Genomic DNA, 23375 nt, shown 5'->3' with positions numbered 1-23375 from the left:
AGACCAAGAAATATAGAAAACACTTTTAACTGAGCCCATGTATTTGGTCCAGGTTATTACTATCTTCTGTCAGTGGTCTCTAACACCTCTTTCCACCCCTTCTAAGAGCTTAGTACCAAAGTGCAAAAAACCCAGGATTTCAAATTCAAGGACAAGTCACTGACTACAAAGTCATGACTCACTACATTTCATCCTTCTTTCCTATCATACACTGATGCCTGAACTGGTTTTATTTACAGTGTGAAAGGTTTGTTTTGTTTCCTTGTGTTTTTTTTTGTTTTTGTTTTTTTAATGAACGCACTGAAATACCTTTCGTTTATTATCCCCTTCCGGAAAAGACTCCCTGTACAAAGTTGTGAAGGTAATTTGGTAAAGCATTTCGTTAGAAGTCTAACGAGAGTTTCTCCTTTAATCCTGCTCCTTCCACTATTCCCTCCCTTAGTCCCCCCCCCCCCCTTGGGTTGCTATTGCAATTCAGTGGCATTTGCGCCACAATCAGCATTTCTTCCCGTTCCCTTCCCACTCCCACCCTCCTGGGAGGCAGAGAAGGAGGCCCATAGGAGAAGGAGAAAGAACCCCACTACTATTCAGCCTGCTCGGCTCCCTACAGGAAGTGATCTTTCTGCTCTTAGGCCAGCCACACGCCTCCCAGCCAGCCAGCAGCGCTAACTAATTAGCACACGTGATGGGAATTGGAAACAAAGTCGCCAACAATAGGAGCGTGGGAACCAGGACTGAGCCGCAATTACAGCCCCCCTCCTCCACTCCCACCCCCCCCCAGCCCCGCCCCGCCCAGGCCAGCGGCGGGCGACTCACTGTCCGCCCCGGGGGAGGGCCAGCGGGATCCCGGCGCCCGGGGCCTCCCTGTCCCGCGCGTCCCTCCAGTGGTCCCGCCGCTCCTCTGCTTCTGGGAACGTCCGCACACAATAGGGGGAAAGCGTGTTTAGGGAATCTCAGCTCTTGCCAGGTCATGCGGCAGGTCAGTTACCCTTTGTTGGGGAAGAGAGAGGGAAGAAAGACGGTCATCACATAGCCTCCTTGGACAGCTTAGGGACCCGCCAGCTTAGGAGCGCTGGCTGCGCCATGAGGGCTGGGCACCCCGCTGACCTCTGCAGGGAGCCGCCGGCTCCCTCGAGGAACGCGCTCGGGTCCTATTCTGTGTGTGACAAGTGGCCCGCCTTCCCCGCGTGCTACTGCAGTAGCCTGAGTGCAGCGAAGGCAAGCCAGAGACCAAGGAGGAAGAGAGCCCGTACAGCTAAACCGGGCTCCCGGGATCCAGCTGTAAGCCGCTGTGCGCGCATGCGCCCAGAGGTCTTGTCCAAAGTGGTTTCAGAGATGGGCTGATGGAAATTTGCTTCTGATCTTACCCAGTACGCTATATTCCATATAGGTTAGCTTTATTGAGCTATAATTCACATATCATATAATTCATGCATTTGAAGTGGGCGAGTCAGTGGTTTTTAGTACATTCACCAGAGTCACTTTGAAAATATTTTCAACCTCTCAAAAAATCATCCTTTAGCTTTCACCCCCTCTATATCCCTCCCTCCCTGACTTCCTAGCTCTAAGCAACCACTAATGTACATTCTGTCTCCTACAGGTTTCCCTAGACATTTCATCTAGATGGAATCACGTGTCACCTTTTGTGATTGGCTTCTTTCACTTAGCATGTTTTTAAGGTTCATCCATGTTGTAACATATATCAAGACTTCCTTTTTATTACTGAATAATATTGCATGGGCTACAATCACATTTTCTTTATCCATTCATCAGCTGATGGACATTTGAATTGTTTCCACCTTTTAGCCATTGTGAATAATGCTGCTATGAACATTCACATGCAAGTTTTTGTACGAACACTTTCTCACTTCTCTTGGGTGAATACATAGGAGCAGAATTGCTCAGTGGTGTGGTCAATTTGTGTTTAACTTTTAAGGATACTGACAAAGAGCTTCTACCTACCCAACTGAGCCACCCACGCACCCCAACAAAGAGCTTCCAAATTGGCGGTACATTCCTGACCAGCAATGTATGAGGGTTTTACTTTCTGCAGATGTCCCCAATACTTGCTATTGTCTTTTTTTTTTTTTTTAATTACATCGACTCCAATGGGTGTGAAGTGGTTTCTCAGCCTTCCCAGTGCTAAATTTCTGAAGTCTTTCTCAGTGTAAGAACTGGACCTTGAATACTATATCCTAGAAGGGTCATGAATGGTAACAGCGAATCAGCTGCTAAAACACAATAGTATTACTGCTTCCAGTGAAAAGTGAAGTAAAAAGTAATTATTTACCAACCTGTGTCTGATATCATAGAGCTGGCCAAGAAAGCTCCAGTTAAGAGCTCACTCCATCTGCCACTTCCCCATCCACACCCCCACCCCATTTACAAATCTTAGCTTCTACTGTCTGTGACAGGCAAGCTATTCTCATACTATGTGATTAAAAATGACCCTGTATATTCAAAAACTTCAACTGGCAGTAAAACGTTACTCTGGTTTGTGTTGTCCAAACCCAAAGTTATTTTCCTGGAGCCAGGGTGTTTGATCAGGTTTCAAGTTTATTTAGATATAAGCATAAATTCTCATTTATAGGAAACTGCTTTTATAATAACAGTTATAATGTTTCTGTTTACATGACTAGCTACAGATCACCAAAGGGGTGGGTTACCATGTTACATTAAAAAAATTCAGACAGTAAGTTGTATTTATAGCAACCAAAGGGGGGGGGGATCCCCTCCTGGCTTAACCTAGTTATTTTTCAAATTCAGAAATGACTGTCATAATCTTGCATTTATTTCAATGTAGTACTTTTCTTAGGCAAAGATGTATGTTGCATATAGTGATTAAAGCAGGAATATGTTTTAGTTGGAAGAAGTCATATTTAACCCGATGAGCAGCAAGCATTGCAGGTGACACATGTATTGCATCCCTGCCTTTCCTTGGTTTTATGTGGCTCTCAATCCTGGCTGCACATTAGAATCACCTGGAGAGCATGGGCAGCACACTTAGGCCAAACACCATCTCAGAAGATATAAATCCCAATGCCCAGTTTTTGTTGTTTTTTGGAGGGTCAGAGGGGAAGCTAACTTCAGTGTTTTGTACCAGATCCCCCAACAGACCAAGTGCAGTCAAACTGAAGTCGGTCTAACCCATCGTTCTCAAAGTGTGGTCCAGGATTCATAGCACCACCACCCGGGAACTTGATTGAAATGCTTATTCTTGGACACAACCCATACTTACTGAATCAGAAACTCTAGAAGAAGGGCCAGCTCTCTGGGATTTAACACGTGCTCCAGGTGATTCTGACGTGTGCCAAAGTTTGAGAACTACCGATCTGACTAGACATTCTCCACTTTGGCTGTACATTGGAATTGCCCGAGAACTTAAAAAAAAAAAAAAAAATACTGATGGCTGCCTGGGCTCCAACCCCATAGATTCTGATTTTGATTGTTTTGAGGTGTGGTATAAGAATTGGGATTTTTAGCAATTGCACCCCAGATAATTCTAATATATTCCTAAAGTATGGTTCTGAACAATCAGCATCAGCTTCACCTGAGATTTGTTTGACATGCAAGTTCTTGAGCCTCCTCTAGATCTACTGAACCAGACGCTTTGTGGGCGGCGCCCCAGAATCTGTGTTTTAGTAAGGCCTCCCTGTGATTTGCATGCTTGCTAGAGTTTGAGAACCACTGATATAAACATAGTTCTAGGGTCTGAAGTTGGAATATATATATATATATGTATATATATATGTATGTATATGTGTATATATATACATATATATATACATATATATATATATATATTTAGGTGAATCATAATTCAAGACAAAATGATGGAGTAGGCCCTGGAGGAACACAGTTTCTCTGTTTATGTAATTACTACATATTATTAGGTTTTATTATTACCACTGTAATGTGCACCTAGTTTTTAATTATTTTGCCTTTGTGGATTTGAAGGATGATCTCCTGTATGCTTTCATCTTTTATTTGCTCATTTATTTGGGTTTCAGGTGTCTGTACATTTCAATTGACACAGGGGGGAACAACGGGTCCCTTTCTTCTCTGTGGAGCTCTTCCCATGGGAAATTTACGTTGGGAGACCATGGTTTCTCGAGTAGGCAGTGACTTTCTTAAAACATCAAACCACTATCAACAAAACCATCCCCACATTCAAACAGCTCAATTTAGGAATTTAACATACGTCCTGAATTAATTAGAAAAGCATGAAGTTCTTACCATTTGAAAGAGCCCGACTGACCTCAGAGATAACATCGGCGAATACTGTGTATCCCATCACGATCTTTCGATGGACTGGAAGATACACCACATTTCTCCTTCACTGTCCTCTGGTGGAGCCAAGCTTCTCTCTTAGCAAAGACAAGCAGCTTCTAGATCAGTGGTTCTCAAAGTGTGGTCCTTGGATCAGCGGCAGCAGCAGCAGCAGCAGCTTGCCCTCCAGGTAATTGGATACATGCTGAAAGTGGAGAACCACCATCACAGAGCAAGAGATCTGGGAATGATTCTTGATTCGCTGCCTGGCGGGGCCCTCTCCTCTCCACCTAATGACATGCCAAGTTATTGTTCCAGGTTACTTCAGAATTCCTTTCCCTCCCTCTTTCCCTCCCTGAAACCACAACCTTGATCCAGGTTCATTCCTAGCACATTCTCCAGCTCTAGGCCTTCTTCCTCCTATGTGTGTATTCTTTCGATATCACCTCAACTGTGTGTGATTGGGAGTCAAAATCTCCCCCTTCTGTTTCTGAACCCAGCTGGATTGTCTTGTCCCGTGTGTCACTTTCTTTGTCCTCATGGGCGAGGAAATCACGTTGTGCTGCACTATCCCTCTCCTGCCCTGACTCTGTACACTTGGGACCCTCTTCTCCCCACTGAGGCACAGACCACCACCCCCTCTCCTGTCTTCTCTCCCGACTCCATAAATGGCACAGCACAGGGAGAGGGAATAAAGGCAGCAAATTGCTCTTGACCCATTGTGTTGAAGTGTCTATTCTGGCACAATTCTTTCTTCATTCACTATCCACATATTCTTCCTCCCTGGCTTGCACTTACACGCGCAAGTCCTAGAAACCGGATTTCATGGATAAACACACAGAAGAAGCAGTGTGAAAATTCCTCCTAGAGAACAATTTGCATGGGCTTGTAGTTTCTTTACCTGTCGGTCTTTTTCCAAAACAAAACAAAACAAAACAAAACAAAACAAAGACGAACAAAAAACCCATAAACAAACAGAGACAGAGGGAAAATGCTGAGAAAGATGACACTCTGATGTGCTCTTGCAGTCTTCTCTAAGACTCTTAGTGTGTTCACACAGCTTCGTGTTGTGGGCCAGACTGTCCAATTCAAGAAAGAATAATATTTCTAGTCTATAATATGGTGACTGGTGTAATCAACTCATAATGTTTAATAACTGTAAAGCAAAATTTGTGTGCGTGCGTGTGTGTGTGTTTTAAGGGGCTCAAGGTTCACAACGATGCAATACAAAGAACTGGTTGTGAAACTTCTCTTTCAACGTACTCAACTCCCCTTCACTGCACCTCAACTTGTTAAGCATGTGTGTCTACTATGTACTTACTAGCAATGTGTCCTAGCAGGAACTCTGTAAGATATAATAGGGATCTGCTGTACCATCAAAGTGCTCTGGAGCTTGTCAGTAAGGATGGAGTTTGGGGGAAAGACTAAAAGAAGGTAGTATTTATCAATTAGACAACATTGATTTAAAAATTAATTCTTCTAGCCAAATTTCAAGAAGAAAAACTCAGTAAATGTTGCGAATTAGCAATAAATGGTAACAAGAGAGTATGATGTGTGTGTGTGTGTGTGTGTGTGTGTGTGTGTGGTTTATGTATTTTAAACCTTCGTGTTTTGAATGGAACTTTTAGACATTAAGGTAGTATGGATTAAGCACTAAAAAATTTAACATGGACTGATAACAGAAATTTTGGTTAGGGTCACCAATTTAAGGAATACTTGAAATTTCTTAACATTTTTGGGTTTGCTTAACTAACACTGGCAAAATATTAACTCTTAAAACCGGGTGTGAAAATTTACTGAGAGTCATATATCTTGCAGAGGACAAAAATTTTTAACTCAGAGCTGTGGATTCTCAGAAAGCTACACTTGGAGGTTTTATGCTTTTGATTAAAAACTTTAAAGAAGTGCTTTAGTATATATTATGATAATTGCAAATGAATTGAGGCGGTGATGGGTGATAGCACATAGAAGCAAAGACAAATTGGGGCATCTGGGTGGCTCAGTCTGTTAAGTGTCTGACTCTTGGTTTCCACTCAGGTCACGATCTTGTGGTTCGTGAGTTCGAGTCCCATGTTAGGCTCTGGGCTGACAATGCAGAGTCTGCTTGGGATTCTCAATCTCTCCCTCTCTCTCTGCCCCTCCTTCACTCACTCTCTCTCCTCTCTCAAAATAAATAAACTTAAAAAAAAAAAAAAAGGAAAAGGAAGCCAAGACAAATCAAGCTACCTAAGAGCCAAATACATTCTGATTTTCAAAAATTATGGCATGTGTTAAACCCTATGAAAAATTCTGCCAACTCATATTTCTATTACTTGTTTCCTGCTCCCACCCCCCGCCCAGTGGAAAAAAATACATTAGTTTTAGTCTATGTGCTATGTATTATAATTATGAATACAATGTAACAAACATAAAACCCAAATAGCCAAAATAGTTAAGTATTTTATAGTCATCTTATTTTTTATTATTTATTTATTTATTTAATTTTATTTTTTTTACGTTTATTTATTTTTGAGACAGAGAGAGACAGAGCACGAGTGGGGGAGGGGCAGAGAGAGAGGGAGACACAGAATCTGAAACAGGCTCCAGGCTCTGAGCTGTCAGCACAGAGCCCGACGCGGGGCTCGAACTCACGGACTGCGAGACCTGAGCCGAAGTCGGATGCTTAACCGACCAAGCCACCCAGGCGCTCCTATTTTTTATTTATTTTTAATGTTTTTAATGTTTACTTATTTTTGAGAGAGAGATACAGAGACAGAGCACAAGCAGGGGAGGGGCAGAGAGAGAGGGAGACACAGACTCTGAAGCAGGCTCTAGCTCTGAGCTGTCAGCAGAGAGCCTGATGTGGGGCTCAGACTCACGAACCTGAGATCATAACCTGAGTCAAAGTCAGGTGCTTAACTGACTGAGCCACCCAGGTGCCCCTCTTTTATAGCGGTTTTAGATGGTAAAAGAAAAGTTTATTCAATTGTACATTTTATTTGTTCTCCAGAGCATGCTTTCAAGGAGGGTGAAGGATCTGCCTGCTGCACTCAGGGAGGCTGTCCACAGAGGGATGGCCACAGTTGTAAGACTGGCCTAAGGAAACCTCACTACCACTTCTGGGGATTTCATATGACAGGGAGATGAGGTGAAGACCTAAAGAGGGGGTCCTGCATTCATTTGTCTCATGTGCTAATGAGAGGATCAGGAAGGCCAGGTCTCTACAGTGGGAACTTGCAGCAGAGATAAACCATCTCTTCATTTCATTGTCATTTGATGAGTAGCTCAAAAAGGAGAGGGACAGGAAGGAAGGTTCTGGACTGAAGACCCAAGCTCTTGTTAAATGGTGATACTAACCAGAAATACTAAGTCCTTTGCCATTTGTTTGGGGGGGGGGGAACTTGTCCTATTTCATTAACTTATAATTAATAAGGCATTTTAAAAAGAAAAGTCATTGAAAAATAGAAAAATATCTTTGATGCTGTAAAAGTGGGGCCTTTTAAGCGGGAAAAATTTGTAAAAACCTTTTGGTTGGCTCTTTCAATGACTGGAAAGGAAAATATATTCTAACAGCTGTGAAATAGGGACACATCCATAACAGAAACCGTAATAGAAATGCCTATTTACAAAGATATATTCACATTGTGTAAATTTTGAAACAGGAGTTTTCTTAGTTTGGGCTGCTAGAGCAAACCACTCAGATTGGGTGGCTTACACAACACAAATGTATCTGGTCACAGTTCCTGGCTTGTGGAAGGCTGCCTTCTCAATGTGTCCTCACAGAGCAGAGGGACAGAGCAAGCTCTCTGGGGTCTCTGCTTATAAGGGCACTAATCCAGTCATCAGGGCCCCACTCTGTGACCCTGTTTAAACCTAACTACTTCTTAAAGGCCCCGTCACTAAATACCATCACACTGGGGGTTAGGGCTTCATCAGATGAATTATGCGGGACGCACTTCAGCCCATCTTTCACTTCATTTTTCCTCTTGTAATTGGAATGTTGCCTGGGCCCATTAGCCTTCGAGTATAAATAAAGTCACATTAATACCCAGATTATAATGATTCTTAACCCTTCCTGCCTGTCAGACTTCGACTCCTTTCTGAGTTCTCAGCCCCGCCTGGGCAGTGCCTCATAGCTGTTCAGGGCTGAGTTCACCACTGCCAGGTGCGCCCTAAGACTGCTGCTTGGCCAAGCCCCCCCACCCCCCGGTGCATTACCCTGCACCCTCACAGTGCCATTTGGTGGTAAGTGTGCATGTAGGGGTGGGGTAGGTATTGCAGAACGACCCTGTCCCAACCCTGAATCATGCTGTTACTGGGGTGCTGATCAGCATTATTTTTTTCACCGGAATAATCATACAAACACCTCCTTCAGCTTCTGGTCCTCATCTTTCTCTCTACTGAGACTCAAAATCTGTCCCCTCAGTTGTTCTCTTCTTCCTCATCTCTGCCCTGGGCCCCTAAATTGAAAGGTAATAACACAACACAAAACAAACAGAAAACCGACAACATTCCTTTCAATCTAAAACCAAAGCTCCAAGGGTACCTGGGTGGCTTAGTCCGTTAAGCTGCTGACTTCAGCTCAAGTCATCCTCTCGAGGTTATGTGAGGTCGAGCCCCACATCTGGTTCTTTGCTGTCAGCATGGAGCCAACTTCGGATCCTCTGTCTCTCTCTCTCTCTGCCCTTCACCCGGTCATGTGCTTACTCTCTCTCTCAAAAATAAATAAACATTAAGAAAAATTAAAAACAGAACTAACAAAAAAGCACACCAAAGCTCCAGTGTATATCAGTTCAGGCACTCAGACAACCTAGGGGGCCAGCAGCGTACTATTTTCAAAGACAGAGTCCGTGGGTTCCGGTTGGGGGTTCACCTGGAACCTCCTGCCACACTTCGAATTTTAATAACTTAAAATCATTTTAGACCTATTCATAATAAATATCATATAAATATCAAATAAATCTCAAATATCAAATATTCATATAAATATCTATAATAAATATTTTAGCACAAAAGTGCTAAAATGTGAAATACTTAGAAACAGGACCTAGAGAAGTCGTCTGACGCACTGTAGCAGTATTGGATGAGCACCTAGGCAACTAGGAAAAAGACCCTCACTTCCACTGAAGACAACTCCGAGCGAGTTCTGAGGAGTCGCGATCCATAGACTTGCTTTTGGGACACCATAAGATAGATCTCAATTATATCCGGAGTTGTCTTGAAAGTATGGAAATAAAAAGGAGTTGAATGGTTTAAATTGTGAAAAGAATACACTACAAATTAGTATTTGAATTACTTTAATTGGAAAATAGTATGCTGTAAATTGCTATTTGCATCATTTTAATTGAGAGGAGAATACTTACAATAAATTACTTTTGGAGGAAAAGAAGGCATCATGGAATCAAACCAATCGCAGGGATTCAGATATGACTTTGGGCAAATTTCCTACTTTTTCTGCCTGGTCTTCCTCTTTGAAAACTAAGAAAAATAATAATTCCTCCTTCCTGGTTTAGTGTAAGGATTAAATTACTTATATATAACAATTTTAAAACTGTGCCTGGCATATGGTAAGTGCCATAAAAACGTTTGTTATCAAAAAGTATTTATACAGGGGGTGCCTGGGTGGCTCAGTCGGTTGAGCATCCCACTTCAGCTCAGGTCATGATCTCACGGTTCATGAGTTCCAGCCCCACGTCGGGCTCTGTGCTGACAGGTCAGAACCTGGAGTCTGCTTCAGATTCTGTGTCTCCCTCTCTCTCTGCCCCTCCCTTGCTCGCATTCTGTCTCTCAAAAATAAATAAACATTTAAAAAAATAGTAAAAAATAAATTTAAAAAAGTATTTATACAGAAAAGATTAGCATGGCCCCTGCGCAACAATGACACACAAATTCATGAAGATTCCATATTAAAAAAAAAAAAAAAGCATAAATTTCTTGAAGGAATTGGTCTCTCAAATTAGTGAGCAAAGAACTTTCAAAGCAGAAGTTATATTACCAGAACTCAACAATACTTTTTATTAAGTTGCTTTTCACTTATGCTCAATTAAAAAAAAAATTTTTAAGTTTATTTATTTTGAGAGAGAGAGAGAGCACAAGTGAGAGAGGGGCAGAGAGAGAGGGAGAGAGAATTTCAAGCAGGTTCTGTACGGTCAGTGAAGAGCCTGATGTGGGGCTTGAACTCAAGAACCATGAGATCATGACCTGAGTGGAGATCAAGAGTCAGATGCTTAACCAGCTGAGCCACCCAGGTGCCCCTATGCTTAATTTTTTTATGGGTCGAAAGCAAAATGCATCTGTCCTTACGCTAGGACAGAATTTCCCAAAGTCTGTTTTTTGGGTATGCTATTTCAGTGGCCTATTAGCAGATATTATATGAACAAAGGGTTCCATGGCTAATGAGTTTGGGAAGTGCTGAGTTAGACACATGTACATGAGGATTCCTTATTAAGGACTTCTCAGAGCATGCATGCTCTCAAGTGTCCTGAGCTCTCCAAGAATTTCCCAAATGTATTTGAAAACAGATTCTTTTATTTACAGAGCCTTGAGGGATTAATGGTCTGTGAAATGCACTTCAGCATTTTAAATACCCCTCCCCCGCCTCCCACCCCTCCCCCCCCCCCCCACACACCTTTTAAAGACAGTACCACCTTGAGGAATTCACTGGCAGGAACAAGAAGACCTACAGGTGGGCCTTTTAGGTGGCCCAGCAAAGGTCAGGATGAAGGAGCCCGCGTTATTACCATCATCGTCATCATAACTCACAAGCACAAGACATAACATTTGTATAGTATTTTACAAAATGCTTTGTCTCATTTTACCTTTCACAATAAATCCAAAACAAAAGCTGAGGGACTATTCTTATTTACAGATGAGAAAAACGGAGGCTCAGAGGAGAGAGGTATGATCATGGGCCCAAGGGCCCATAGCTGGGAAAGAATCACTCAAACCCAGGCAGGCAACTGGGAATCCTCTCCTCCTCCCATTGGGCCACACTGCTGCCTGCTGGGTTTCCAATTAAACAATCCCCTCAGGGTGAACACCAAGGTGTCTTACATCTGACCTCCATCAGGGGAGTTGATGGCGGAAGCGCACTTTTGCGTGGCATGACGTGCCACAAGGCAATCTGGTGATTGAGACAGCATCTACAGAGAGCAGCGAGCATGAAGAACAGAGGGAAACTGGCATTTAGTCAAAAGTTTGGTATGACAGTTTTGGGCGACTCTGTCTTGTGGTTTCTGATTTGGGATGTTCTCAGAAAGAAGCCATTTCTGAACTCCAGAAGTATGCAACTTATTTATACATATATTTATAGCACTGCATGCTCAGGGGCTCTTCCTTCCTAAGAAACTCAAAAAGCACAACTTTCACTAATAATGAATAGCAGATGCTTATTTTTAAGCTCTACTCAAAATAAGCTAGTGCTCTTAGCAAGAGCACAGGTTCTTTCTCGTCACCTTTCAAGGATATTATGTTCTGGAGACACTGCTTTGAATATATCCAATTACTAGATTTTTTTTCCCCCTTCTTGCAACCTCATTAGATGTGTAACAGTTTCAGAAGAAAACTGAGGGGTAACCCAATGCTTGGTTTACTCATTGGTAAATCAGGTATATTAATAGCTAATAATGATAGCTGCTGTTTATTACGTGTTTCCTCTTGGCCAAGCACCATTAAGATGCTTTATATAACTGATGTTATATAATCTATGACGTTGGGAAATTGTTTTTATTAATGCCCCATTTTATAGATAGGAGAATCGGGGTTTAAAGAGGTTGAGTAACTTGCCCACTGTTGTGTGGCCAAGACTGATCTGTGTCTTTACCACACAGTCTTGTGAGCAGCTTGATAAAGATTGTGGCTTTTTGGCTCATCACTCACGCCTAGCTCAGTGCCTAGCACACAGTAGGGGCTTTACACAAGTGTGTCGAGTGAATGCATGAACCAGCAAGACTCAGGTGTCTCATACATTGGCTGGATTCACCTAAATGTGGTTTTAACAAAGCTGTTTTGCCTGTGACTGGATAAAGCGACTTGCTTAAGAGCCCAGACAGAGGCAGCCCCTCTCTTTATCCAGGCGGCAGGTGTAGTCTTTGGCCCTCCTGCATACCTATTTAATCATGACCCCACCAACAAACCAACAGAGAAAGGGCTTCATCCAGGACACTATGGTAGGGACCTCGACAGTGGCCAAACCTGATGAATCAAAGATTCAGGGCCTTTTCCTCGGTGGTCCCCTGCCCAGCTACTGCTTGTGTCCCTTCCAGCCAGTTGTGGCCTTAATCTTTCAGATGGAAATGCTGGGACTGCAGTTTGAGGATGGGCTCTTTCTGGAGATACCACTGGTTCACCTCTGGGAACGCCCCACCTGGACCTGGCCTTGGGAGCGAATTCCTAAATCTGTAGTATGTGTCTCTTCTGGGGCATCTTGAGCATCCCTTCTGCAAGAGAACACAGAGAAAGGCAACCTGATGGATTATTATTAGTAGATAAGTAAACCCATTTTCCACAGACAGGCAAGGAAATGGGCCTTTGTGCATATTTGAAAAGGCTGGTCCCACAGGACAGATGAGTTATGAAAAGCAACATTTTCCTAAGGGGCTAGGCCTAGGCAGCCCCACTCAGGTTGGAGACAAGGCTGCTTTTGCAGGTTGTGTCTTGCTCAGGGGACTGCTAAGAAGTTTAAAGCAGTTCTTTACTCAAGGCTCCAGGGATAAAGCCCCTCTACTCTGCAGGTGCTGGAAAATTGGGCCTCATGCTCTCAGTCTGCCTGATTCTACTACTGATGGGAGGGCCTCAGCCCCTTCTTTTGTAGTTCTAACTGAAATAGCTAGACCTAGAACCAGAACTAGACTCTGACCTAGTTCTTAAGTGCCTTCCCAAGCTCAGAAAAGTTCTTTCCAGACCCCATGAAGTATCTTCACCCCTTGTTTTTCCTTATCAAAAGATGCTTCCAAGCATTAAACCCATTTATAACAATTTTACCTGTTCATTGTCTATCTCCCCCCTAGGATGTGAGTTCTAGGATGGCAGGAACCATAGCACTTTGGGGTCATCATTCCATTCTCAGGCCCTAGCACGGGGCCAGGCACACAGAAGGCACTCAGTATTAGTTGGATGGATGAGTGAGAGTCAAGATTAAGAAGCAGGAGAGATTTAACAGTTTAACGTAGACCTCATTTTTGACAGCAAAGTAACATTGAATGTGGGATTAATAGTTTGCTTAGGTACCAATGTGGAGTCAGGAATCCTCAACCCCACTTTGTCTTTTCTTCTCATTCACCTATCCATGTCTGTACAAGGCAGCAGAAATAGGCCAAAGCCGGAAAGTCTCGCTCACTGTAGATTCCAGAGGTTGGCAACCACAGAACCACAGAGGGTTAGTGGACACACTAATTTCTAGGGTAGGGTGGCCTGCCACTTTGGGGAAAGAAATGGTGTCAGAGGGACTTCTGAAAGGCAGAGGGGAGTAGTGGATGGTTTCCTATGCCTGGACCATTCAGTTCTGGAGGTGGGGGAAGAGGCAGGTGGCAGTGAGTGATGTGCTTGGCTGAAGACTGTGGAGGCTGGAAAGGAGCTTGGGAGGCTGAACCTCTAGCAACCCCCAAAGAGCTGTTGCCTGTGAGTAGGCGCAGAGTAAGCAGACAAAGGAATTGATCTTGGATGGACAACTGACAAGTGGCATGCCAGGGAATTTCAGGGAGCAAGGGCATGTGGTATGCCAGCAAGAAAAAATCCAACATGGCTTGATGGAGGGACCGGCCTAGACAGGGAAGCAGAGGAGACCAGAATGAAGAGCTGAGGGGCTGGAGGTGGAGGTGAAGTGAAATAAGAGTTCAGTGGGAGCCAGGAGGTGAAATATTGGGGGAGGTGAGGGGCTGAGAATCGAACAGACATATTAGGCTCAGGCCATACAGAGGATTGGCGTCTAAAATGTGTTAAGATGGCATTGAGATCACTAATTAAGGAGAGGTAGACACGGAGAAGCTATTCGCACAAGTGAGAACATTTTTGTTATCCTCTATATCAAGTGCTCCCTCATTGACAGGACTGCAAGGTCAGCAGCCACAAGAATGGACCTGAGAGGAATACCAATCGCTCTGCTCCTTTGTAAGGGATAGAGAAGCCTGGATTTCCAAATTCAAAACACCCATCCGGCTGCTTCTACAAATCCCTGAATAGGGAATCAGTCCAGAGATACAGAATTTTTTTTCCGCCAATATCTTACGGAGGACTTGCGTAACTCCACGGAGCTTCCAGTAAACACCAAGAACCCAAACCGGAGGTGTGCAGTGTGTGTATGTGTGTGCTGTGTGTCCAAGGGTCAGAGACGTGCGCTCCCGCAGTGAGGGCGGCCTCAGACGCAAATGCCCAGGCCCGCCACCCAGTCGCCCGCTGAGAGGATCTGGCCGCCAACTCCAGGAAACAAAAAACAACGACAAAACAAAACAAAACAAAAAAACCCCTCCATAATGGATATCCCCAGGGGTCTTCCCCCCCCCCCCCCGAAAAAACGCGTTCCACTTTGTGGAACGTTCCAATTTGTGCGGAAATTAGGTGCACAAGGCAACTCATTCCATTCGGGAAGATGAAAAGTGCTGCAGAAGCGAGACTGGCTGTATGTGGGGACACAGTCCCCCAAACCGAAAGAGGACATTCCCAGAAACCTCGTCTTGCCCCTCCAAGCGCCGGCCCGTGAGGTGGTGGCCACTGCGGCCGCGCACGAACTCCGCTCTGCGGGCGCCCTGCAGCCTCCGCGCAACTGTCGGCGCGCCACCCGGCCAGGTGCAACGGGCCCGGCTCCGCCAGCGGCGCGCGCCTCCCGCCGCCGGGCACGGGTGGCCCCGCAGCCGAGATTTACCGCGGCGCAGGGCGGCGGTTTCCGGGGCCGCCCGGCGCCCGGGCTCCGATTACAGGTTCACACGGGGGGCCCGGCCCGCGGCCGCCCAGCCCCCGCCGGAGCGCCCCCGCGCGGCCCCGCTCCCCCGCCTGCCCATTCTTCTCCATTCATGCGGACGCCCTGCGCCGCCGCCGCCGCCGCCAGCGCGGCCGCCGTCGCCGCCGCCGGCCGCCCGGATTGGCTGGCGGCCGTGGCGCCGGCACTTTCCCACGGCCCGCGGCGCGTGCGGCTCACCGGCGGCGCTGCAGGCGCGGCCCTGGCGTGCGTCCAGGCCAATCGGGGCGCGCAGGGCGGGGCGGGGCCGCGGCCGCCGGCGGGCTTGTGTCCCGGCCCGGCCTCCCTCGCCTGCCCGCCGCCGGCCCACCGCCGCCCGCGCCTCCCCCTTCCCCCCGCAGTGGAGACCCAGCGGAGCCCCCGCGGAGCCGACGCACCGCCGCCGGGTAGGGGCCGGCGAGGAGGGCGGGGGCAGGGTTCGCCCTCGATCTTAGCCTCGCTCCTGTCCCTCCCCGGAGTGGCTGCCAATCAACGGAGCGAGAAGCCGGGTTGGCGGAGCGGAGGCTGTTGCCCAGGAGCCGCCGCTCCGCCCCTCCGCCTCCTACACCCCGCCTGCCCTCCCAGGGGACTTGAGTAGGGGCGCAGCGTGGGAAAGGGATGGTTGAATTTTAACCGGAGGCAGAGCGTGAGCGGGATCAGTGTGTGCGGAACGCGAGCCCCCGAGCGCGGAGAGGCGCCGCTGCTGTTAACTCCTCCCTGCCCGCCGCGCCGAACCGACCCTCCCCCGGAGCCCGCGCGCAACCAACATGAAGCGAGCCCACCCCGAGTACAGCTCTTCGGATAGCGAGCTGGACGAGACCATCGAAGTGGAAAAGGAGAGTGCGGATGAGAATGGGTGAGTTGGCGGCGGCAGAGCGGAACCCGGGCAGGAGGCGAGCGCCGGCTGGCCACGGTTGACAGCGGGCGAGGGCCCCGGGCACGTCTGTGCCCTCCACTGACCTCTGCGCATCTGGGTTATGCCCCTGTCCGGGGTGAGGGACGCCGGAGGCCCTTTCAAACCCAAGTTGCCAAAACAATCTGAGTGCGGGGAGGATGAGGGGGACCCCTCATATCACCTCCCCTGGCTTACAGCGATTCCTGTTTTTCCCCCCATTCAGAAACTTGAGTTCGGCTCTCGGTTCCATGTCCCCAACTACATCTTCACAGATCTTGGCCAGGAAAAGACGAAGAGGCGTGAGTCTCATTACAGTGCTTCTTGTTTTGTTTTGTTATTAATTAATGGAAAGAACTACCTTTCTTCATTTTTGAAATTTACAGTCTTGATGGAAATACCCTCCTTTGTTTTGCCTGCTTTCTGCAGATCATTGAGAAACGCCGACGGGACCGGATTAATAACAGTTTGTCTGAGCTGAGGAGGCTGGTGCCTAGTGCTTTTGAGAAGCAGGTAATGGAGACAGTGGGTAGAGCTCTCCGTGTAGCCATCCACACCTTCTGAATCCCTCCCCTCATTAATCTGAACCTCATCCGTGTCTCGAAAAATAACCGTATTGCTTTTGCCGAAGAGATAAATTCATATACAGATTCCAACATATTTTCTGAAGACAGCTCATTTTGTTTTAGTTTGTACTTTTATGATTTACAAAGCATACTGCATACGGTGCATATCTGTTTTAAGTTGTTCCCCAAAGGCACTTGGTGCCATATCAATTTTTTTCCCCCATTCTCTTCTCCAGGGATCTGCTAAGCTAGAAAAAGCCGAAATTCTGCAGATGACAGTGGATCACCTGAAAATGCTGCACACTGCAGGAGGGAAAGGTACATATCACTAATCTGGTGGCAGCCGAGTGCTCTGGGTAGAATGAGTAGATGCGGCAGGCCAGCCCTGGTGCAGTCGCTGCCTTATTTTTCCTGTGTGCTTTGGGGGTGGGGAGAGAATGTTGTGTGGTGTACAGTTGTCAGTGCATTTGCAAATGCACATAGGATTTTCTCCAGTGAATGCATCACCCCAGTCCTCTTCAAACTAAGCTAATGCACCTTCTTTTGGAGAATACCTGTTATCAGCGAGGTGCCCGAAAGCTGTGACAGCCCTGATTATAATCAGGTAGCTCTCACCACATTTGTTGATTGCCATTTTGAGAAAAAGCCTTAAAAAAAAAAAAAAAGTTATGGTCTTAATTTTATCTACAGGATTGAAAAAAAGAAAAAAAGCTCCTATGACTCTTGAGGAAAGAAACCTGTTGTGGTTAATTAGAGAAAACCTAACAGAAGGTGGGAGACCGGGGTCTGTGTGTCTGTCTCCAGCCGGAAAATGCTTTGCTCAGGACCAAGTGGCTAAAAGCTCCATGATGATAACTTACATCTGTGTGTCTAATGAATTTCACTGCTCTGTGGTTTCTCTGTCCTTGATGTATTTTTTGTTGTTGTTGGGGGAAAACATTAAAGGAATGAACATAGTTTCATCTGCTGGTAGGGTATAATTCCACTTTCTGCTCAGCAGTTTCTAATTGGGCTTTGAACTTACATTAGCAAACACTTCTCATGTTGATTAATGCAAAGACTTCGGTCAACTCCAAAATATTTGGACCTTCGTTAAGAGCCCGTGTATGCCGTTTTTAAGGATGTAGGTATTTGTTAGGAAGGGCTGCCTTTGGTATTGAAGAAATGCGGGAAATCAGCAAAGCCTGAGGTTTTTCTTTTGTTCTTTTCCTCAGGCTATTTTGACGCACACGCCCTGGCTATGGACTATCGGAGTTTGGGGTTTCGGGAGTGCCTGGCGGAAGTTGCCCGTTATCTGAGCATCATTGAAGGACTAGATGCCTCTGACCCGCTTCGAGTTCGACTGGTCTCACATCTTAACAACTACGCCTCCCAGCGGGAAGCGGCCAGCGGCGCCCACGCAGGTCTTGGACACATTCCCTGGGGCAGCGCCTTCGGACATCACCCGCACGTCGCGCACCCCCTGCTGCTGCCCCAGAACGGCCACGGGAACACTGGAACCACCGCCTCGCCCACGGAACCACACCACCAGGGCAGGTTGACCTCGGCACATCCGGAGGCGCCTGCTTTGCGTGCGCCCCCTAGCGGCGGCCTCGGACCGGTGCTCCCTGTGGTCACCTCCGCCTCCAAACTCTCGCCGCCCCTGCTCTCCTCCGTGGCTTCCCTGTCGGCCTTCCCCTTCTCCTTTGGCTCCTTTCACTTACTGTCTCCCAATGCACTGAGCCCTTCGGCACCCACGCAGGCAGCAAACCTTGGCAAGCCCTATAGACCTTGGGGGACAGAGATTGGAGCTTTTTAAAGAACTGATGCTGTAGAATGAGGGAGGGGAACACTTACAATCCCAGCTGAGCTGGGCTGTTGCCAACATCACCTTAAAGTCGTCAGTAAAAGTAAAAAGGAAAAAGGTACACTTTCAGAGGAATTTTGTTGAAAGACTAAAGGTTTGTTGGTTTACTTTTTCTTTTTTTTAATGTTTTTTTTATCATATGTATTAGCAGTTTTTAAAAACTAGTTGTTCAATTTTGTTCCAAACATTAAATTGAAATAGTGAGTATAAACCAGCACTTGGTAATAGGTTTGTTCTGTGCCTAATTACTTTGTAAACCTCTCTGTCGAAGAATGATTCCATTTTTGCCTCAAAGTTTTGGGAATTTTAACATTTAGTATTTTGGTCTGTTTTTCTTCTTGTGTAGCTGAAGTCTGTTTTTAGATTTAATTTTCCAAACCACTAAGTTCAATGTTAACATGATGCTATTTGTTAATAGTTTGACAATTAAGGTGTTGTATAGGTAATATTCTTTTGTGGGGGGGAACTATGTTGAATTTTATATTTCTGAACAAAGCGTTGACAAATCAGATGATCAATCAGCTTTATCCAAGAAAGAAGATGAGTTCATTCTCTGCCTCCTGCAGCAGTAAGGTGAATGTATAACCCATCAGGGGCCCTGAGTTCATATGACCACCTGCCAGGACTGCAGTCCTGGCTTAGTTAGGAGAGAGCCACTTGGGGGTTGATCTCCATTTGGAGTTGGTGGGGAGGAGACTGCATAGGATATGCCTGCATTTACCAGCCCCATGCAATGCAATGAATTTTTAATCTCACGGATCTCAAATTCACAAACATTAACATGGATAAATGATCACGGTGTGCAAGTGGTCCAATCGAATAGTCCAGTGGAACCTGTTAAATGCATAACCTAATTCTTCCTGAAACTGCTATGTTTTCTTTTAACTGGAAATTTTTATGTTGTGTTTTCCTTTTTGGTGCATGGCAATGTGGTTGTTGAGGTATTTAAAAAGGTGTGCTGCCTTCTTTTGGTTTAATTTGGTTCATAAAAGCATCAGTTCACAGGTTTATCCTTTTAGCAGGTGTAATTTAAACGACCTCCACTGAACTGGGTTTGACCTCTGTTGTACCGATGTGTTGTGACTAAATAAAAAAGGAAGAACAAACTATTCTGTATATGTCTTACATGCCTTGGCCTTTCCCTCTGTTGGCTAAAAGAAGATAAATTTTCCTTTCATTTTCATTTTGCTTGGTTACCAGTTTTCTTATTCATTATTTTGGGAATTCTAAACTGTGTGAATTTGCTACTGAATAAGGTGACTTCGTTGCAGCGCAGGGCTTTGGCCTGATTCCCATAAGAAGCCCCAGCCCTTTCACTGTTATGTCAGATGATCTGGCCCTCAGCGGGCTAGGGAGACTCATCAGGCTGGGAGTTGCAGGGTGGGAGAGAACTCTGCTGAAATCTTTTAAAACGGAGTTGACCAACGTTTTTTTTTTTTTTTTTTTTTTTTTTTTCTGAGAGCATCTACTGTGTGCATAGTCCTGTGCTAAGAGAACAGAAAATTCCTTTTTTTTTTTTTAACTGTAGCACAAGAAAAGCTAACACTGCCATCTCTGAAAGCCCATGCAGGGGCTGGGGAATCTGGCCTGATGAGCAGTGGCAGGCTGTAATTCTGCACCTGCACAGCTCCAGGAGTCTTTCCTTGTCTTGTTTCAAGGAATTTGCTTAACCCTTTAGATGCATTTGACTGAGCTGTGTAGTGACAAAGCTGACATATGCTTTAGGTTAGAACAAAACGCTGCCAGAACAGAGGCAGTAATCTGGGCCCCAGGGGGAGAGGGGTGCCTTCCTATTGCCTTGAAAGTCATCCTGCCAGCTGAGGAGTGCTGTCTCCTGGCTTGGAAGAAGTTTGCCTTGATCCTGAGGTTGGTGGGGAGGAGAGGGAGAAAACCCACTCTGGCAAATGACAAAATAGAGCTTGCCTTTTCTTTGCCCAGCCACAGAGCTCCTCCTCCCCGCTCTGATTGAAAAACGAAGACAGGAAGGCAGAGAAAAGTTTGGACTCTGAACTTGAGCAGCGCCTATTGGGTCTCTGGGAAGGGAACAGAGACTGCAACATTTTTGTGATTGTGGGTCTCCAACTTTAGCTCTCACTCCAAGTTTCTCTGTGTGGCCTTGCATGTTGGCCCCTCTGTGGCTGCACGGTTCTGTTCTCAGCGCTGCCTGGGCCGCGTACTTTCTGCCCATCATAATGCTGTGATGGAAAGTGTTACGGTAATTTCTGCCAAGTGTCAGTTTAATTTTAGCCCTGTGATTTCAAATGGCATTAAAGCATTACCGAGCAGCATTGTGCTCAGGCTGCCTTAGGTTGTCTTACTCATACCTAGGCTTAGATGGCTGCTAATGCGGTAAGAAGGAAACCCTGTCATTTTTGTGGCTGTGCAGAAAGCGCTGTGGCGCTGTAACACATGTGGCACCATCCGCTTGTCACGTCTGTGATCCTGTATCATCACCTGCCTGGTACTTTGTCTTTGGAGGCAGGGTGCGGGGCAGTCATTTTCGAGGTTACACAGTTTTCCAAATAAATATTTTGGTTTCTTTTTATTAAAAAAAATTTTTTTTAATGTTTATTTTTGAGAGAGAGAGAGAGAGAGAGAGAGACAGAGACTGAGCAGGGGAGAGAGAGAGGGGGGACACAGAATCAGAAGCAGGCTCCAGGCTCTGAGCTGTCAGCACAGAGCCCAACCCGGGCTCAAACTCACAAGCCATGAGATCATGACTTGAGCTGAAGTCAGACGCTTAACCAACTGAGCCACCCAGGTGCCCTTGGTGTCTTTTTAAACCCCTCCAAGGTGACCGGTTTTTAGAAATAATAATGCAGGTGGAATGAGGTCTTCCCGGGAAACAGGATGGAATTATAATGATAAGCCGGGGGTATATAGAAAAATGAATGTAGGAAAACTCATTTCTATTTTGAACTGATACAGTAAGGAAAAAAAAAAAGAACATCAGGGTCTTTAGCATCAGCATACTTTTATACTATATATACATTTATAGTATTTCTACCCTTATAAACAAAATTTTTTAGATGGCCCATAAATTTCCCTTATGAGGAAAATAATATCACTCATCACAAAGAATCTTGAAAGGTCTCAATAATTACTCATTTATTTTCATTATTATATGTATTACCATGAATTAATGACATGAACGATAGATGGGCAGAATTCTTGCATTAAAAAAAAACTTTTACAGAAAAATCCAAGAAGTGTCATTTCTAATTTATTCAGTATAGTTAAATTAGGATGTGATTTTTATTCAGCTCTTTTTTTTTTTTTGCCCTGCTCTGTTACTCGCTAAAATCATGATATTTTAAATATAGATTACTTATATTTAAAATCCCTCAGAAAATGTTATATCTCCTAGTTATACTTTTCCCCAGCCCTTCTCGTCTATAGGAGTATCACAGCTTTGATGCCTTCATTAGTTTCCAGTGATGATTTATAATTAAAATAACTTCAGAGCTAATATCATCTGAGACACTGCTTCAAATGTGGCCCAATTTCTTTCCGAACGAAGCTCCGGGGAATGGGGGTGCCTTGGGAAGAGGACCCAAATCTGATTCCTGTTCTGCTTTTACCTAATTGAATGACCTTGGGCAAGACATTTAAACTTCTCTGGCCCCTGCTTTCCTCATCTGTCAGACAGAGTGGTTAGACTCGATGGGGGTCCTGGGCGCATGCTCACAAGGACAGGCACTATTGGGGAAAGATGCAGGGCCATTGGTCCGGTGGGTGCCGACCAAACACATGTTCCCAGCACTTCCCATCTGAAGGTCTGCCTGAAGGGCCACACCTGTTGTTCCTACATAGGAATTTTGGTTCGGTGTTGCCAGATTTTTCAAGTTTTTGAGAACATGTCCAATTTTAGATTTTCATGTGAAACAATCCAGTGTATATGGGTTGGTAACTAATTCACCAAAGCCTACCTGCAGGTAAGACCAGGCCTGTGGGCAGCAGCCATCTCTCAGCTTCTCTGGCTCTAGGCTCTAACCTGAATGGCTAGAATTTTCTAGTATCTTTGTCATGCATGGCCTATGAATATGCTTGATGGATAAACACTTGCTTAACATAAACAACGCAGTAATCAGGCAGCTGAAGGTGGTTTCGCGTAAAGAATATCATGTAAAGATAAGGGGCACAGGTTTTCTTATTTACTTCTGAGTTGTCAAATTTCCTCAAGGAGAGAGAAGGTAAAATCATTCTTCTCCTTGTAAGTCTGGCACTTCACAGGAACTTCTTTTGAAGGTGCGCTCCACAGGGTCCTTGTGTTCACTTTATACCAGGGAGGAAGATGGGGTCTCAGCCCCGTGGCCTTGCATGAAAGAGCGGGTGTGTGGCTTGCCATGACTCAGCACGCTCAAGTCCTGAAAGGCGCCATCTGATTTCAGGAAGTAAGAAGTCTCAGCAAAGAGCAAGCTGTTTTGAACCTCAACTTGAAACATGATGCCTGCCTTGATCTTGATGAACTGCAGGGCTTTTCGCTCAGATGCTTTAGTGTTCTGTTGTGGGGCAGGGGCAGTGAGTGGGGAGAAGGAAGCAAAAGAAAAAGAAACCCAGGCCTCTCTGTTTAAGCTGTCTGTACGGACTGACATGTATTTGTAGCAGAATCGTTGCCCCAGATCCACAAGTCCCAGAGAAATCCAGGGTAAACAGCGGTCCTGAGGTGGGTCTGGGGAACATGGGCAGGTTTCAGGATTTTGTGTTAATAGGCTGTAATATTATGCTTCTTTAGAGTTGTGTTGTAAAATTGCCCATTATGTTACTATTTACTGCATTAGTATTTTTCATTAAGTGCTGTATGTTGGGTTTTGGCATAAACTCAAGTTAAAAGACCATGCCTAAATTTGAAAACTTAATGATTCCTAGCAGTTGTTAGGGTGGTCTATGGCT

The 23375-nt window shown here is 45.5% G+C and overlaps 1 protein-coding gene and 1 pseudogene across 2 annotated transcripts; both read left to right on the top strand.

The window, feature by feature from the left end:
- Positions 1 to 10074: 10074 nt before the first annotated feature.
- On the top strand, positions 10075 to 10160 carry LOC122211363 (annotated as a pseudogene).
- A 5379-nt stretch (positions 10161 to 15539) lies between these two features.
- On the top strand, positions 15540 to 19591 carry HEY1 (hes related family bHLH transcription factor with YRPW motif 1). 2 transcript variants are annotated; one of them, XM_042923430.1, is made up of 5 exons: positions 15540 to 16034; positions 16297 to 16372; positions 16500 to 16583; positions 16873 to 16954; positions 17851 to 19591. In XM_042923430.1, exons 1-5 carry the CDS (start codon positions 15946 to 15948, stop codon positions 18432 to 18434), a joined length of 915 nt encoding a protein of 304 aa, XP_042779364.1. In that variant the 5' UTR covers positions 15540 to 15945; the 3' UTR covers positions 18435 to 19591. The 2 variants fall into 2 exon arrangements, with proteins under 2 accessions (XP_042779364.1, XP_042779366.1); XM_042923432.1 differs by lacking the exons at positions 15540 to 16034; positions 16297 to 16372; positions 16500 to 16583; positions 16873 to 16954 and adding an exon at positions 17353 to 17407.
- The last annotated feature ends 3784 nt before the right edge of the window (positions 19592 to 23375 follow it).

Source organism: Panthera leo, chromosome F2 (assembly GCF_018350215.1).
Source record: "Panthera leo isolate Ple1 chromosome F2, P.leo_Ple1_pat1.1, whole genome shotgun sequence".
Classification (NCBI taxonomy): Eukaryota; Metazoa; Chordata; class Mammalia; order Carnivora; family Felidae; genus Panthera; species Panthera leo.
The sequence above is the reverse complement of the archived record's forward strand: the minus strand, read 5'-3'. Positions and strand labels throughout refer to the sequence as shown.

Excerpts from the sequence above, each read along its gene's own strand:
- HEY1 (XM_042923430.1), top strand. The coding sequence starts at position 15,946 with ATGAAGCGAGCCCACCCCGAGTACAGCTCTTCGGATAGCGAGCTGGAC. Across the intron at positions 16,373-16,499 it reads CCAGGAAAAGACGAAGAGGC|ATCATTGAGAAACGCCGACG; the intron begins GTGAGTCTCATT and ends TGCTTTCTGCAG. Across the intron at positions 16,584-16,872 it reads CTAGTGCTTTTGAGAAGCAG|GGATCTGCTAAGCTAGAAAA; the intron begins GTAATGGAGACA and ends TCTCTTCTCCAG.